This window comes from Camelus ferus, chromosome 16 (genome assembly GCF_009834535.1).
Source record: "Camelus ferus isolate YT-003-E chromosome 16, BCGSAC_Cfer_1.0, whole genome shotgun sequence".
NCBI lineage: Eukaryota > Metazoa > Chordata > Mammalia > Artiodactyla > Camelidae > Camelus > Camelus ferus.
In genome coordinates this window covers 47331455-47347586 of record NC_045711.1, presented here as the reverse complement: position 1 = coordinate 47347586, position 16132 = coordinate 47331455, and the positions used below count along the sequence as shown (strand labels likewise).

General features: G+C 53.2%; 3 protein-coding genes across 4 annotated transcripts; 1 reads left to right on the top strand and 2 right to left on the bottom strand.

Annotated features, from left to right (window-relative positions):
* Nucleotides 1-522: 522 nt before the first annotated feature.
* MRPL10 (mitochondrial ribosomal protein L10) lies at nt 523-6689 on the bottom strand. Its single transcript, XM_006176387.3, has 5 exons — nt 6577-6689; nt 4128-4297; nt 3114-3278; nt 2718-2862; nt 523-2373 (listed from the first exon to the last, which is right to left on the bottom strand). Exons 1-5 carry the CDS (start codon nt 6626-6628, stop codon nt 2117-2119), a joined length of 789 nt encoding a protein of 262 aa, XP_006176449.1. The 5' UTR covers nt 6629-6689; the 3' UTR covers nt 523-2116.
* Nucleotides 6690-6823: 134 nt separating this feature from the next.
* Nucleotides 6824-11617, top strand: LRRC46 (leucine rich repeat containing 46). Its single transcript, XM_006176388.3, has 8 exons — nt 6824-7119; nt 7220-7325; nt 8804-8912; nt 9743-9789; nt 10073-10182; nt 10327-10396; nt 10699-10847; nt 11121-11617. Exons 1-8 carry the CDS (start codon nt 7110-7112, stop codon nt 11489-11491), a joined length of 972 nt encoding a protein of 323 aa, XP_006176450.1. The 5' UTR covers nt 6824-7109; the 3' UTR covers nt 11492-11617.
* Nucleotides 11618-12131: 514 nt separating this feature from the next.
* SCRN2 (secernin 2) lies at nt 12132-15851 on the bottom strand. Of its 2 annotated transcripts, none has more exons than XM_014552090.2 (8): nt 15725-15851; nt 15159-15332; nt 14719-14900; nt 13928-14127; nt 13265-13480; nt 12979-13144; nt 12705-12885; nt 12132-12444 (listed from the first exon to the last, which is right to left on the bottom strand). In XM_014552090.2, exons 2-8 carry the CDS (start codon nt 15330-15332, stop codon nt 12286-12288), a joined length of 1278 nt encoding a protein of 425 aa, XP_014407576.1. In that variant the 5' UTR covers nt 15725-15851; the 3' UTR covers nt 12132-12285. The 2 variants fall into 2 exon arrangements, with proteins under 2 accessions (XP_014407576.1, XP_006176451.1); XM_006176389.2 differs by having other exon boundaries at nt 15681-15768.
* Nucleotides 15852-16132: the final 281 nt, after the last annotated feature.

Sequence of the window (16132 nt, the reverse complement as noted above, 5' to 3'; positions counted from 1 at the left end):
GCCATTTCCTTATTAAGCCCCCCCCGCCTCTCTCATTTTACATCTGAAAATAGATTGCAAAATTTGGAGCCAGCAAAGCTATCAGGTTGACGGGAAGGGAGGGATGCCCCTGTGGGACCATGAAAGACAGTGCCAAGGGCACAGTCAGCAGGGCAGTCAAGGCTCGAGAGGGCCAGCCAGTGGCCCCCACATTGAGACTGTCATTGTGGGTGATGCCCCACCAGGTCAGGACCCAAGGGGGTGCTGGAAGCACCAATGTGGCAAGACAAACCCTACCCCAGAGCCTGGAGCCTGCAGAGTCTCTGGACCAGGACTGGGTTTGGAGCAACAACCAGTTGGCTCTTAAAGGGCAAGGTGGAGCCAACTTCGGCACCCATGGCCTCCCTTTCTGAGTACCTTTGCCCTTCCGCTGGAGTACTGTGTCTGGCTGCTCCGTTCTAGTTAGAAACTAGCTTTTGAGAAAGGTGTAGAATTCATTCAAATGAATATGAAATGGACTGACGGCTGTAACTGCAGTGCAGCTGCTTTCTGGAAAGGGTTTTTAATGGTGGGGCCTCAGGTACCACAAGGTGAAGGATGCAATGCAAGGTTCTTCTTTAATTCCCAAAATAACATAAGCCATTTCCCCCACCCAGCTGTCCCCACAGAAGCCTTGGTTTACCCTTCAGGGTCTTACACATCTCTCAGGCGATGCCCGCTCCCTGTTCCGTTCGGAACCTCAGCACTGTTCCTGTCACCCTAGGGAGGTGTTGTCAGCACCACCTGGCAGGGTTCTGGGACTCAGGGAGGGCACTGGACAGCACTGCGCAGGCCACCTCTGGTAGCCAGGAGCCTCAAGGGTTTTCTAATTCACATCGTATCGATTGAGCACTGTGGGAAATAGGTCCTGGACCAGGGAAGGAAAAGCTGCCGCAGAACATCACTGCCAGGGCAGTGTCCGCCCGGGACTAAGGGAGCTGTGGCACGGCTCCAGGTCCTGGAGAATGCTCAACAGCCACCCTCCCCACATCACCCCAGTGTTCACCCAGAACCGTGCCTATCAAGGAGAAGGGCAGGCTCCTAGTCAAATGTCCTCTCTCCTTCATTAGGCACTCACGGTTCCCCGTGACGTGGACGAGGCCTCCTACTCCAGAGCCACCAGACCATTAATACAGAGTCCTGGCTTTCCTTCAGCTCTTTTGTTCAGAACCACCTGAGACATGCTAGCTACTGGGCAAAGTGGGCAGCTGCCTTCAAAAGGACAAGCATGTAAGAAAAGCCATTTGTGGGCATGGGCACAGGGAAGTAACTGGCTTGGACATGGGAAGAGGAAGGATTTTCTAGGAAGAGAAGTGAGTCAGAGATGACCCTGAGAACATGTCTATAGGGAAGATAGGCTTGTAAACAGCAAAACGCAGTAAAGTAAAATGCTTTTCATTCTATCATAAAGCAAGGCTCCCAAACTTTCCACAACACGGCACACCCTGAAGGCAGAGAATTAACATCCAAGCACGCCTGGGACTCTAATGAGAAAGTTCTAGTGTAGAAATCCAGGGCAGTGTCTTCAGAGCACAGAGAGCTAGTTCAATTCCCGTGCTGCCCCCTACAAACAGCATGACCTTGGGCAAGGTATTTAACTCCTCCTCCCCTTAGTCTTCCTCTCTGTGAAATGGGGATAACATGTAAGAAATAAAGGAACTAGTGCATGTAAAGTGGTCAGCACAGGGCCTGGCACAGAAGGCTCTGAGCAGATGCCACTCTCAGCACAATTTCTCAATTGAGCTATGCCGGCACTTTGGAGCCATGAAGGGACAGGCTGGGAGGCACGTGCCGCAAGGGACAATGGACAAAAGAGGCTGAGGGCAATATCCTCCTCTGTTCAGCTTCTCTGCTTTGGACCTGGAGAGCGGAAAGATTGCTCCTATCGGGTCCCAGGCTAGGGACAGAGATAGTGATTACGAGCCTCCATTCTGAAATGGACTCCCTCTGCATCTCTGGATGGCCAAGAAGTCATTGTCAATGAAAGCCAGGTAACAAATGCCACTCCCACCCCAAGTTCTCCCACATCTCTGACAGAAGATGGCACAGGCAATAGGGGCAGGGTATATTTATGGGTAGGCTGGGTATAAGAGGCTGGCTATGAGTCTGGAACTGGGTCAGGAGGATTCGGCTGCTCACTGGCTGGCCCGATGGAGTCCCCCTCGTGCTGCTGTCTGACGTACTGATCCAGCAGGGCAGTCAGCTGGAGGGGCTGGTGTTGAAGCAGGGAGTGGGTCTGGGCCGCGAGGAGGGTGAGTCCTCCTACCAGCTCCCCCTGTGCCACGGCCAGGCTGGGAAGCTTGGAGTAGTTGATGAAGCCCTGCCTGCTGAGGATGGTGTCATCAATGCAGCCACCTGGAAGAACATGGGATCAGCTAGGGTCCCACAAATGCTTTTCTTCTCCGAAAACAATGGTTCAACCCTAGGCATTTGCTCTCCACTGCCCTGCTCCACCTCCCGGCCTTCTGCCAAATCTGATTCCCACTTGTGCCCTGCCCCACTCCCACTATTTGGGATCAATCCCCTCCCCTCCTTCCCTTACATAATAAGTCTGGCCCAACTCCCACTAAGTCACTGTTTCCTAAACTTTCTTGAAGAATCCTGGAGTATACGTGTGTTAGTGGGGAAGATACTGTAAACACAGATTCCTGCCCACTTGTCTTCATGCTCACCCCTAGCCGGCAGGGGTGCCTGCTCACCTAGCAGTGGCAGGAGAGGCACACCCTTCAAGATTCGCACCATCTCCTTAACCTTGGGCTCCTCACTGACCAGCAGCAAGTTGTGCCCCACAAAAAGGGGCAGCAGGTTTTGGTACTTGGAATCTTCCAGGAAGGGCTTCAGGATCTGGAATGGCAGGAAAGAAGGGCTTATTGGAGATAAATGGGAGGAGGAGCCGCCCACCTTGGTCATGGGCCACAACAGGCTGACGGCGCAACCCAAGGGTCTCCTCAGCCCTTAACTGCAGTTTAGGCACCGGACTAGAGGGTTGCCGTGGAGGGGAGGAGTCGGGAGTGTGATATCTATGGAGATGCTGGGGTCTGAGTGGGCGGGGACAGGGAAATACGGGCAACCCACACCCAAGGGCTGCTCCCTACCTGGTTGGGGAAGATCTTCATCAAGATCCTGTGTTTCCGCAGCTGGTGCCGTATGAGAAGCTTGTCCTCTGCACTCAGAGCCACATTCTGGCAGACAGCTATCATTCGGTTGTCTTGGAAAACTGCTGCTATCTCCCGACGGAGGAGCCGGACAAGGCCCGTCTCCTGAAGTCAGGAAGGGATGATCAAGGGGATATAAGCTGCCTCTTCTCCTCGCACCCAGCTCCCTCAGGGGTGGGTGCTGGAGCTTCCAGTGATGCCCAAATGTGGGCTAGATCCGTGTACAGGCAGGATAGTTGGACCCCTGACTCTCAGAGACATGTTCCGTCTCCCACTCTGTGCTTTCATTTCCATTAGCTAATAGCAGTCTTTAGAGCAGTGGTTTTCAAACCTGAGAACACTCGGTGCCCCTGAACAGGACATAAGTCTGACCCAATGAACGTTATTTTGACAATAATGTTCACAAAATTACTTTAATTATTCCTCTGACACTGTACTCATGTTGAATTATTTTACCAATCATAAATACAAGATTATTCTTTCGCAGTGTTAATTCAAAACTGTGGCAATGTCACAAAATAAGACTTCAACACTGTTTCCTGAAGTTGAGAACTTGTGGACCTGAGAACCACCATAAAGTTACCATTTCTCCACTGGTCTTTCTGTTCTTTTTCAAGGACAAAAAACCTAGTATTGTTCCTCTAAGAAAACATGGAAACTTCAAGACAGGAGCAAAGGTCTTCCCTACCCCTACCTGAAGGGATAGTTTTCACACATACATTTTTGGAGACAAGAATGAAGAAAATCCAGGAGGCCCATCCAATCCAGAGTCCAAAAGGCTAATGCAAAATCAGGTGCAGATTTCACGTTAAAGTATCTGGACTATAGAGTCAAAGTGGGAAAGTAATCATGTGGATGACAATGTCCTAGAGAGCTACTTCATTATGGCCAAAGGACAAGCTTACTTTAATCCACCAGCCCACCACTAGGTGACATGCCCAGTCTCCTCCTTACCTCCTTTGGGGGGCTGGGAGGGGGTGGCAGGCATCTTGGGTTGACAGCAGGTTTTGGGGGGATATATTCAGTTACAGCCATCAGCTTCTGCCGTTCAAAGTGCATCACACGACGGTGGCGGGTAACGGCCTTGGAGCCATAGCAGACAGTCTGGAGGGTGGGCAGCCGGCCTGGGAGGAGAAACGACAATATGGTGAGATGCAGTCTCTTGGAGACCTTAGTCTGCCCTGGAAAGGGAAAAATCCCATCCTCTGGGAAGAGACAACCACAGCCCACAGAGCTAGCCTCAGCACTGAGTGGGACAAGGAATTTGTCTGCTAGAAATCCTGAATTCCCAAATATTCTCTTCTCTTTAATGGGTAACCTTAGCTCAGTTGCTTGATCCTTGAAGGCTCCCATTTCTCCAGCACTTTTTTATGCAGAGATGAGGGAAAAATGAGAACAACAAAGGAGAAAGTATTTTGAATACATTTTTAAAAGGAGGAGAGAGTTGAGCAAACTTTTTCTTAAATGACCAAACAGTAAAAATGTTAAGTTTAAGAGCCACATGGTCTGTCATTACTACTCAACTCTGCCATTGTATCATGGAAGCAGCCACAGACAATATGTAAATAAACAGACGTGGCTGTGTTCCAGTATAACTGTATGTATCAAAGATGGTGACCAGCCCTGCCATAATTTGCCAACCCCTGGTTTGAACCAGTAGTTTTCAAAGTGTGTACCACCATCACCCTCAAACCAATATGATCGGAGGCTGGCTAATAGTGTTTTTGTTTGTTTGTTTGTTTGTGTTTTTAAATTTTATTTTATTGAGTTATAGTCAGTTTACAATGTTGTGTCAATTTTTAATAGTGTGAAACAAGCCCTCCAGGTGATGCCGATGCCAGCTAAAGTCTGAGAACCACCACTCTAGGCATTGCTCCTTCTCCCATGATTTGAAGAGGGACAAGTTACACTGTCCTCACAGCTCCCTCTCTCCATGCTTCTTGTTTACAGGCATTGCTGGAGAGCACCTTTCAGAAGACAAGGGAACCACTCGAAAGCCATAAGCCAAAGTGACCCCTTCATTCTCAACAAAAGGACCCAAACTACAGCTTCCCCCTTTCAGCCCTTCTCAAGACTGGGATGGGATCTCAGGAAAAGGTTCAGCCAGAAGGTGGCTCTATCGGTCAGAGACCATGGAGATTTGCTGGGGTGAGAGGTTTTTTGCCAGTGGCCACAAAACCTAACTCTTAAAAACAAAGCTTTAGATCGGATGGAACCACATTTTTCAAAATGTTTTCTAGTTTTATTGAGATATAACTGACATGCATGAATCCAGATTTTAATCTCTCTTCTGCCACTCACAAGCTATAACCTTGACCAGTCACTCAACTGATCTAAACTTGAATTTCTCCACCTGTAAGGAGGGGAAGATAATGCCTTCTTCTTAGGATGCTTTCAAGGTTTAAACAAAATAATACATGTCTCTGTTACTGTGTCTGGCCTATATTACATACTCAAAATCATTCATTAAACACTTATCTACAGCATGCCTTATGTACAACAGATAAACAATACTGTACAGCACAGGGAAATATATACAAGATCCTGTGGTAGCTCACAGCGGAAAAAATGTGACAATGAATATATGAATGTTCATGTATAACTGAAAAATTGTGCTCTACACTGGAACTTGACACAACATTGTAAAATGACTATAACTCAATAAAAAAAGTTTAAATAAATAAAGATATGAACAAAAAATGTAATTGGGGAACTCTGACATATATATGAAACATGAAATTTCCAGAGTTCATTAAATAAATTTAATGTGGCTTTTCACTCCAAAAAAAAAACCCACCAAAAACAAAAAAACCACATATCTACAGCATACCTACTCATGTCAGGCACCATGCCACTTGCTGGCTATGCTGAATGAACATGGTCGTGCCTTAATGGAGTTTAATTGAGGAAACAAGTAAACAAATGCAAAATTACAAGATTGTGATGAGGCAAAGGGGTCAATAAACAGAGTGCAAGACACAGACTTAACAGGGGAAACCTGCTTTGCAGAAGGTGGCCAAGTAAGGCCTGAGATGACATTTAGGCTGAGACCTTAAGAAGGGAACATAGCACCGAGGTCAAGGCGGGGCGTGGTCCAACCAAAGGAATCTCTGGAGGCAGAAAGAGCTGGGTGATGGGTTAGAGAAACCCCAAACAAGGCAGAGGGACTGCGGCCTAGAGAATAAATACTGTGGTTGTCTCTGACGTTTCTGCTGTGTTGCTATTACTAGATTCTGGAGTCCCAGGGAATTAGATGGGGGAAGGAGGCCGGTGATCTAGCTGGGGTCGGGGTTATCGGGAGCTTTCTGGGGTCAGAGATCTCGGGAGGGGAGATTAATAGAGGTGGGAGACGAGTAGAGAGCACCGGCCGGAACGCGCCGTGAAGATCTGGGCCACTCCTTACCCGCCTGGGGCAGGAGACCACCTCGCAGCATCCCAGCCACGGTCGCAGCCATCGCCACCGGAAGAACCGCCGGGAGCGTAGCGAGACGGAAGGAGCTAAGGATTGTGGGGAAGCCCTGGACCGGAAGCAGAGGGCGGGGCCGCTGGCTGGAGCAGTAATCCGCATGCGCCGAGTCCTGCATCAGTGAGCCCGCCCCCCCTCCCCCGTTTCCTACTTGGCGTCCGGTCTCTTAGCAACGACGTTAGACTCTAACCGTTCTTCCCAACCGCAGGCACTACTGTCAACCTACAGTCTCCCTGGAGGCGGCCAGCAAATCCCCTCTACGCCCCTCAAACTCCAGACCCTCCATTTCAATTTACTTTCGTCTTCTACCCTACCCCCAACAATTGGCTCTGAACCAACCCATTTCCTTTGTCTTCCAATTTTCTGAGCTTCTCCTCATACCGGCCTGGGTTCCGCCATTCCCAGGAGCTGCCCAAGCTGCTCTGCTCCTGTTTGTTCCAATCCTGCCCCAGGCCAGCAGCTTTTAGATCATGCCTGGAGGTGAGCAGGAAAGTAGGATGGTGGGTGAAACAGCTGGATGACAGTAGAGTCTGTCCTTCAAGAATGAGGAAATGTAACAATTTGACTCATTTTTTCACAGCTGAGCTTGCCCAGAGTCCGGAGGAAGGCAGCAGGTGCATTACGGAAGCCCTTATCACTAAGAGGAACTTGGCCTTCCCTGAGGATGAGGGTCTGTCAGAGAAGATGTGAGTGCACAGGGGAGGAAAGGATGCTGGAAGAATGAAACACACAGGATGTCAGCAGTCCACTGAGCTGTACTCATTTGTCAAGTTATCTTTGTCCCTCTCTTTACTTACTCCACACATTCAGTCAGTAACAATATCCAATTGATTCTCCCTCCTTAAAAATCATTCTATTTCTTTTTCACCATGCCCACTCAGTTGTTTTATTTATTTTTTCTTTTTTTGGTGGGGGGAGGTAATTAGATTGACTTATTTATTCTTAGAGGGGGCACTGGGGATTGAACCCAGAATCTCATGCATACTAAGCATGCGCTCTACCACTTGAGCTATACCCTCCCCCAACCACTCAGTTGCTTTAAATAAGGGTCTTAAATGTCATCACCTCTCAACAGACTCCTTAGTCTCCCTGCCCTTGAAAGTGATCCTTTTAAATGACAAATCTGGCAGAACCTTCCTTGGCTCCCTAGTACCCCCAGCATAAAATCCAAACACCTTAGCATGAGTTGACCTCTGTTGCCTTTTTAGCTTTATTTCTTGCCACTCTCCACAAGTGTGCAATTCCCCTAAGACCCCATGTTCTCACACCTTGGCACCTTACTACCCAGAGTGGTGCTGGCGGGGGTGGCAGGGGAGAAGGGGGCAGCAGCAGCAACACGTAGAAGCTTGTTAGAAATGAAGAATCTCAGACCCACCTACTGAATCAATCTGCATTTTAACAAGAACCTCCCCCCCAATGTATTCATGGGCACATTAAAGTTCAAGAAGGGCTGGATTCATACATACTATGCCTTCTACTTGAAATGCCTTCTCCTCATCCTACCTCACCTTCCTGGCTAGTGCCTACACATGTCACCTCCTCCAGGAAGTACTCCCTGATTCCCCCTAGTCTGAACTCAGTGTACAGTCCATGTCTGCCCTTAGTCCCTTGCACTTGCCTCTGACACCCATTTGTCATAGATGGTTGGGCTTCTTCCCTAATAGTGATAGGCAAGGACTGTCATTTTTCTCTAGTGAGCACTCAGTAAATGTTGTGAAATTAATGAATGGGTGAAGGAACAAGTGATTTCCCTTCCATGGACCACTGAGAAGGGAGGTGAGGAAGGATCTTCCTGCAGAGATTGTCTCCTCTCTGTCTCACTTGTTGCCTCCCTCACCCAAGCTGGCTTGAGGAAGTCTTCTCCTCCCTCTCTCTGATTCTCTCCAGGAACCATAAGCTGCCATCACCCAGTTTCCCAGTCCAAGGGCCCTTACTCCCTTCTCACTCTGATCCCTCCTGGGGCTACTGACAGAGACCCAGGTCTCCAAGTCAACCCAGTTTCACAACCTGGACCCAACCTCATGAGTTAAGCAGGTGTCCCTGACATCTGATCAGAGTCACTGAGCCATCCACCCCTCTTTAAGACACCATCCCCTCCATCTCCCTGCTAAGACACCACAGAAAGTGGCCCTCTGTCACACCACTCTGCTGACTGTTTGCCCAGGTTTCACACGCTTGCTGAACTGCAGACTGTCCGCCTGGATCGGGAGGGAATTACCACTATCAAGAACCTAGAGGGCCTCCAGAATCTTCACAGCCTCTATCTGCAAGCGGTAAATTCTTGCCTCCTGCCCTTCCTCCTCCCTGTGGAGGTGACTCTATCCCTTGTGGGCCAGGTCTGTCTATAATCTGAAAAGAGCCAACCAGGTCATCTTGCCCACTTCCTAGTGTTCAGGCAGGCAGACCTTCACTGTTTTCAGATGAATCAGGAATCCTTCTGAATTGAAAGACCAATCCTCCCAAAAGAGATCCTGACCATGTTCTTGAATCACTATTTTTTGTTGAACATGTCTCTTGTTCAAGAAGTCCTTCTTGTAGTCTACTCTAAATCTCTCATGCTACGTAGTTCAAAATCCATTTCCTGTTTTGAAGAAAAGGAAGAGGGAACCAAGAAGCTTCCTCTGCATCCATCAAAACCTTGAAGGCTGTTTGTCAGTGGGGGTGGGGGTGGGGGTGGGCAGGTGATCTCCAGCCTCCCCCAGGTTGAATATACCCAGATCCCTGAACCTTTCCCGACAGAAACTTTACGGATCAAAGTAGTGTATGTTCGCTGTTCCCTTCTTGTGTGCAATCCACCACCAAGGCCTTTTTGATTTCCCTGTGGCCCTTGGTTTCCTCTTCTGATTTCCGGGTCACTCTTTGGTTTTGGGGTGAGCAGGGCACACCTGAACCAAGTTTAGCCAGCCCCAGGTTTACACCCTTATCCACCCACCTGGAGAAAGCAAATCATCCCAAAGTAGTAACTACCAGTTCAAGGAGTGGGGTGATCATTCCCAAAGGGCCAGATCAAGAGTAGACAGGGTCTTGGGGCTTTGTTCCTTTGAAGGGCCCCCCAACACAGCTGACCTCAGCTTGGTTTCCCCACCTCGGCTTCTTCCTGCAGAACAAGATCCAGCGAATTGAGAACCTGGCCTGCATCCCCTCCTTGCGGTAAGTGGTGCCAGGGCTCAGGCAGGGTGAGGGATGAGGAGAAGAGGGAGAATGAAGGGGAGGAAACCTGGTAATACCTGCAAAGAACTGGCTCAAGACCTCCCCACGCCCACTACCTATCAGCAGAAGACCCCCACAAACCTAGCCCATCACCCCAAAAAGCCTTGTGTCCCCACTCGTCATCCAGCTGCCTAGCCAGGGGACCTGGGCGCCTGGTGCTCTCCTCCCTTCCTCCAGCTATTCTGTGATTTGGCTGTCTCTGCACTCCTCCCTTCCCCTACAGCTTCCTGTCTCTGGCAGGAAACCAAATCAGGCAGGTGGAAAACCTCCGCGACCTCCCACACCTCCAGTCTCTGGACCTTTCGGAGAACCTGATAGAAGTACTGAAGCTGGGTAGGAAGCCTTTGCCCTGGCTCATGGAATAAGTCCCAGGCGGGGCCCTCCCGCCTCTCTGCCCCCCTCTCCCTGTGCTTGCACATGCTCCAGGGGGTCTGGGGGCTGTGCAGAGGGGCAGTGGTCTCCCTTTGCTATGGGCAGATGAATTCCCCGAGAGCCTTCTCATCCTCAACCTGACTGGAAACAGCTGCACCGCCCAGGATGGCTACAGGTGAGGAGGAATTGAAGGTGGGAAGAAAGGGCTGATTGGCTGAGCTCCCTCTCGGCCCACAAACCTCGGGGCACCGTCCCTGGCATCTTTCCCTCCCTCACCCCAGCTCAAGTCGGACCCCTTGTTTCCCTCCCACACCCATAACGCCACCTGGAGCCAGCTCCTTGGCCTGACCACAGGCCCAGCTTCCAGCTCAAGAACGGCACCCCTCCTGGTGTGGTTGCTGTGGCTTGTGTCTGCGCTCCCAGGCTCCACACCCAGGGGTGCCCACCCAGGTAGCCTCTGCTCTTTCTGCCCTACAGGGAGCGGGTGGTAGAAGCCCTGCCCCTGCTCCTGTACCTGGATGGGCAGCCGGTGTTAGAGCGCTGGACCTCGGACGAGGAGGATAAAGCCTCAAGCGATGAGGACGAGGAGTTCCCGGAGCTGAGTGGCCCGTTCTGCTCAGAGCGAGGTGACCCTGCTTTCAAGGCTTGCAGCCTCCCCAGAGTTCACCCCTGCCCTGCGGGGTCTGGGAGGAGCTAAGATGGCAGTGGTGTCTGGGGAGGTGGTCCCAGGGCCAGGAGCAGTCTGGGCAGGCAGGCAACTCATCCTGGTCCCGCCTCACACTCCTCCCCCTTAGGGAGAGTTTGCTCAGGTGCTCAGCCAGGGACCTCCTCCTCAGCCCAGGGGTGTTCCCGATAAGCCTTGGGTTCCATCCACCACCCACCATCCCTGCCCCTCATAGGCTTCCTCCAGGAGCTGGAGCAGGATATGAGAAGGCACCGGGAGCGCAGGCAGCAGACAGCCCTGCTCGAGCATCTTCTGAGGGTGGAGACACAGCCCGCCCTCACCGACCTCCCCCCACTGCCAAGGGCACCCATGGCTGGGGACAGCAGTCCTTCAGTCACTCCCAAGCTAGGGAAGGACACATCCCCGGAGCCTGCCTCCTTGCCACAAGCCTCTTCTGCCACCAAGAAATCATGCCCTCTGGTTTCCAGGGGCCAGCAAAGCACTGTGCAGGCAGGGAAGGGGGCCAGAGCAGCCTCAGCCCCTAAAGCCCCTCTTGGGGGGGCCCCCAGCATGACTAAAACTGTAACCAAAAGAATCAAGAAATGAAGTGCAGCCCATTGCTATCAGCAAAGCCCAAGGAACACAGAGGAACAAGGGGTAGAATAGCCCCCCATCTTCAGAGCCCTCGCTTGTGGCAGGAGCCTGTCCCCAATAAAGTGTCTCCAGGCCCTGCAGAGGTCTTCCATGTCACTTGGGGGCATCTCAGGGGAAGCAGTCAGTAGAGGCACCAGGAAACAGTGGCAGGAATACAGAGACTGGTTCTAAAGAAAGACCAGGATCTTTCAAGAACTACCCAAGGGACTGGCACCCCATCTCGGGCCCTACCGGGCTTCCCAGCTCCTGAGTGGGCAGGAGGCGGGCATCCCCTCATGGAGGACGCCACCTTGCGGTGGGCGCATCTCACCGCCACCCCTAGGGAGTGCCCTTCCTGGGTTCAAGCCAAGAACCAAAAACTCTTGGTTCTAATTCTCCCCATGTAGCAGCCACCTGCTGTGTGCCAGGCATGCTCTTGCACACACAACCTACGCCTGGGGGCCACCTCCCCTCACAGGCCCCTTCGCGACCTTCACCGACCACCTCCAAGTCAGAAGAACGTGTTGCCCAGCAAAGCACGCAGTGGCCCACAGCCAGCTCAGGGCTGCCCTTCGCCCTCTCTTGGCTCCCCCAACCCACTGGACCTGGACAATGAAGGAGGGAAAACATGTTTATTAGGGCAAAGGCCGACCTGGCCACTCAGAACAAGGCCGAGGGGATGAAGGGATTGCTCTGGCCCACTACCCCAGGGCCCTTGGGCCCACTCCAGCCCCCTGCACCCCACTCCAGGCCGGGAGGAGCCAGGCTCAGGCATAGGCCTGGCTCTCCTTCTCCACAAAGGCCCGGAAGAGGCCGCCCAGCTCCTGGTGGGGTGGGGCCCGCTCCCCGGCCAGCAGCCCCCGCACAGCCTCCAGGCCTTCCTGCTCCAGATCCCGCTGCTTCTGCCGGAGCTGCTGCCCCCGATCCTGCCCAGGAAAGATAGAGATGAGTGCCTGGGATGGGATTCCCTCCGGATTAAAGGGGGCACGGTTGCTGTCTCATAAGCAAGAGAAAGGACAGAGCGCCCGACATACTCCTGAACAGTTGGCTTTGAAGGGACAGGCTTCTCTCCCCAGCTCTGGAGTCTCTTCTCTGCTTCTAGGTGCCCTCATATTTCCAGAGTCCCAGTTGTGGGTGGAGGGAGTGAGTCTACCCCCCCGGGTTGCCCCTATTCCCTGGGCGTTACCTGCTCACTCTCCATCAGACCCAGGGCCACCTGGTGTCCGCGGTAGAGGGGGTGCCGGCGATCCACCTGAGTCTGGAATCGGGGCAGGGTCCGAACAGGGTCCTGTGCTCCAAAAGTGGGGGACATAACCTGGGGGACCTGGGCCGCCCCTACGCCGAAGATGAAAGGTTTGAACACTGACCTAATGGGATCAGGGATGGAAGGATGAAGAGCTGTCACGCCCTTCCATCTCCCCCACCTGGTGCGCTCTCCCCAGCCTTCCCTGCTCTCTCACCGGGATGGGTCTGGGGTGGCAGTGAGGAAGTGGACACAGGGCTGGGTGGGATCCCGGGGCAGGATGGACACCATGCTGGCTGTGGTCCGGAAGCCTCCAGAGTCCATACAGATGCCACTTTCCTTGTTCCTGAGGACGCCCATCATCACCTCCGCCGTGATGCCCCCTGCCAAGAAGGACACCATGAGGGGCCCCCAGGGCAGAAGGGACCCCTGGCCTCAGGCTAGGCCCCCCTGAAGCTGTGGGAGTGGAGAGAGGCCGGCCCCCACCCCCTCCACTCACTGACCTTGCTGTCGCTGCAGCAGCTCCCACCCAGCCTGGAAGCGGGCCTTGGCAGCCTCCATGCGCACAGGCTGCTGGGTCAGGGAGAAGACCCGTGCAAAGTCAAAGTTGTCCTGTCCATCCCACCAGCCCTGGGCCCGGGCGTGGGGCCGGAGCTCGGGGTGCTCTGTCGAGATGTCTGTGCCAATGCTCAGCTGGTTGGAGATGTTGCGGGCCCCCTCTGTGGAGGAGATTGGGAGGTTGCGCATTTATCATTAGGCTCCTGCCCTGCGCTGGGCACTCAGCTAGGTGCTGAGAGCACTACGGTGAAGAGAACAGACAACCCTCGTGGAGGGGGAGACAGACAAACCAATCACAGAAATAACTGTGAGCTTGCAGCTGTGGTGGGCGCCACCCAGAAGAGGCACCTGCTTGCTTATAAGGGACGAACCTGACCACCAGGAAGTCCAGGAGGGCTTCCCAGAAGAAGCGGCAACCTGGAGCACAAGAGGACTCAACCAAGCGACAGGGGAGGATAAGTTCCCGCTCGGGCTTATTTCCCATCTCCCTGGATGCCCTCGACACCCAAGAGGTCTGCACCTGGATTGGGCCTTCCCTGCCCCCACCACCACTCCCCCCCAAAAGGGGAACACCTCTGGGAGGCAGGCCCCAGAGCCAGGGCCCTCACCCTGGATCCTCTGCGCAGCCCACAGCCTCCCCGCCGTCTCCAGCACCCACGCCTCAGTCCGGTCAGCCAGCAGGAAGGTGTTGTGGTAGCAGAATGGCGTGGGGTCCTCCCGGCAGCTGCCCCCCTGCCCGTAGCGCTCCAACAAGCCTGTGATCACGTGTAAGGCCTCCTGGGCTGAGCTGCCCCTTTCTAAAGCCAGCCTGGCACAAAAAGAGTCCAGGGGACAGAAGGGCAATGGGGTATCAGTGGCTGGTGGCAGAACCTCAGTGGACAGAAAAGGCCCATAGAGGTTTGGTGACAGGCTCAAGTCACAGAGAAAATCTGCCAACACTGGTTATATTAAGCACATGTAGGCCAGTGGTTTTCAAGCTATGCTCTGAGGGTTTCATGAAAAGGTTTGAAACGTGTTCTTGGAGACAGAAGTGCCCTGAGCCCTCCAACCTCTTCCGTCAGAGCCCTTCCCCTTTCCTTGGTTTTAGAAATCAAAATTCTACATGAGATTTCATTTGAAAAGAATTTTACTTATATTGAAAAAAATTTTTTAAACCACTGCCTTATTTCTGGGCCAGCAGAGGCCCAGAGGTGGCCACATTCGGGAGCTCCTTCACAGACTGTGGAGAGCGGTAGAGGGAGGGGAGGGGCAGGAGCAGCCTCCCTGGAGATGATAACAAAGTGGGTGGGAAGAGGGAGGCCCTTATAAACCAGGCATGGAGGCAGGGAGGATGCCTGGGTCAGTACTCAGCCCCAGATTTCTGGTGCACTGAGGGGATGAGGGAGGACTGGGTCCGCACCTGAGTAGATCCATGCCCAGCAGGGCTTCCCCCTCCCCAACTGGCTCCTTGGTCCACACCGCCTCGTTGCCGATGCAGACACCATGTTCATTGGCACCCATCTCAGCCCCCCACAGCCAAGAAGGGCGGCTCAGGATCACAGCATGGGTCTTTGACACCTGTTCCACCTCAATGTAGGTGCACTGAAGATAAGGAAGGAGAAACAGAGAGTTCACTCAGAAAGGGGGAGTTACTTACAAAATGGTGGTGTGGTGCCAATCACCTTACACAGCCCTTTGAGGAAGGTCTTTATTGTTCCCATTTTACAGATGAGGAAACTGAGGTCGAGTGAGGCTAAATAATAGATGGCAGCTTCCCAGGTGTGGGGAGCACAGGAAGAAGGTCTTAGAAGAATGCCCACTTCAGCCATACCTCCCAGCACCCTATAAGGCCTAACCCACCTGGAGCCAGCTCCCAGGGGCATGAGTTCCTGCTGGTACAAACAACACCTCCTGCACCTCATCCCGGGGCCGGTCGGAGTTCTTGGCAAAGATCACGGCTGGAATGGCCGAGGCTGGGGGCACTGAGACAAAACAGTCGCAGGAACATGGGGTTCCAGGGCTCCACGATGCCATCTGGGGAGAAATGGGGACGAGTATGTCCATCTCATGCCACTTCTCCACCATCCTGGCCAGGGCACAGCCCTAGGGAGCCCCTTTCCCAACACGTGCAGATACTCAGGGAAAACACTGCCGTTGAGTTTTGGACTCTAAGCACCGCAAGCATGCCGGATGCGCGGCGAGCGCAACGGAGACACCCCCTCTCCCTCCAAACTCTAGGCTAGGAAGTCAGCAGGCAGGCGCCGACCGCATGCTCCGAGGACCCTATCCTTCGTCTCCCTCGCTACCTCACCCCTCTCCAAGAGTCCCACGCCCCTCTTTCATCCATGCTTTCTCGCTTCCGCAGTACTGTATGCCCCTCACCCTCTCTCCCTCCAAGGGCCCCTCTTAATCCCGAGCGCCACTACCTCGGCTTCGGGTCAGGTCCGTCCCAAGGGGCGGAGGCTCCTAGGTGACCTGGAAGGCTTTGGCCCCGGGGGCGGAGCCGGAACTGAGCTTCTGCAGTTCCTCCACTTTCCACCAGGGCGCGCGCCAGCACCACTTCTTGGAGCGGAGCGACCTTCCAAGTCCTACTGGCTGCCTGCCTTGCCCGGGCGCCGCTTTCAGGCCGGATAAAGTCTGTGGCGAATCCGCGGGGCTTCTCCAATGGAGTCACTGTCAGGAGCCGGGACTGGAGGTGTAAAGGAGCCCACGTGAAAAGGGAGGAAAGAAAAACCAGGGTTGATTTTTTATGACCTGGGACTGCTGGAGCATCTGGAGGTTAAGGAAGAACCTCAGCTACTTGTGTCCTGGTTTGAATAACAAATGCTCAATTC

What these genes read in the sequence shown, in the direction of transcription:
- MRPL10 (XM_006176387.3), bottom strand. Translation starts at nt 6,628, where the DNA reads ATGGCTGCGACCGTGGCTGGGATGCTGCGAGGTGGTCTCCTGCCCCAG. An exon ending in TGGTCTCCTGCCCCAGGCGG is followed by an intron (nt 4,298 to 6,576) that starts GTAAGGAGTGGC and finishes TTCTCCTCCCAG; the next exon opens with GCCGGCTGCCCACCCTCCAG. An exon ending in TGAAGATCTTCCCCAACCAG is followed by an intron (nt 2,863 to 3,113) that starts GTAGGGAGCAGC and finishes CTGCCATTCCAG; the next exon opens with ATCCTGAAGCCCTTCCTGGA.
- LRRC46 (XM_006176388.3), top strand. An exon ending in GCCTGCATCCCCTCCTTGCG is followed by an intron (nt 9,790 to 10,072) that starts GTAAGTGGTGCC and finishes CTTCCCCTACAG; the next exon opens with CTTCCTGTCTCTGGCAGGAA. An exon ending in GATAGAAGTACTGAAGCTGG is followed by an intron (nt 10,183 to 10,326) that starts GTAGGAAGCCTT and finishes TGCTATGGGCAG; the next exon opens with ATGAATTCCCCGAGAGCCTT.
- SCRN2 (XM_014552090.2), bottom strand. Translation starts at nt 15,332, where the DNA reads ATGGCATCGTGGAGCCCTGGAACCCCATGTTCCTGCGACTGTTTTGTC. An exon ending in CTGGGCATGGATCTACTCAG is followed by an intron (nt 14,128 to 14,718) that starts GTGCGGACCCAG and finishes TTTTTGTGCCAG; the next exon opens with GCTGGCTTTAGAAAGGGGCA. An exon ending in GCTGCTGCAGCGACAGCAAG is followed by an intron (nt 13,145 to 13,264) that starts GTCAGTGAGTGG and finishes CCTTCTTGGCAG; the next exon opens with GGGGCATCACGGCGGAGGTG.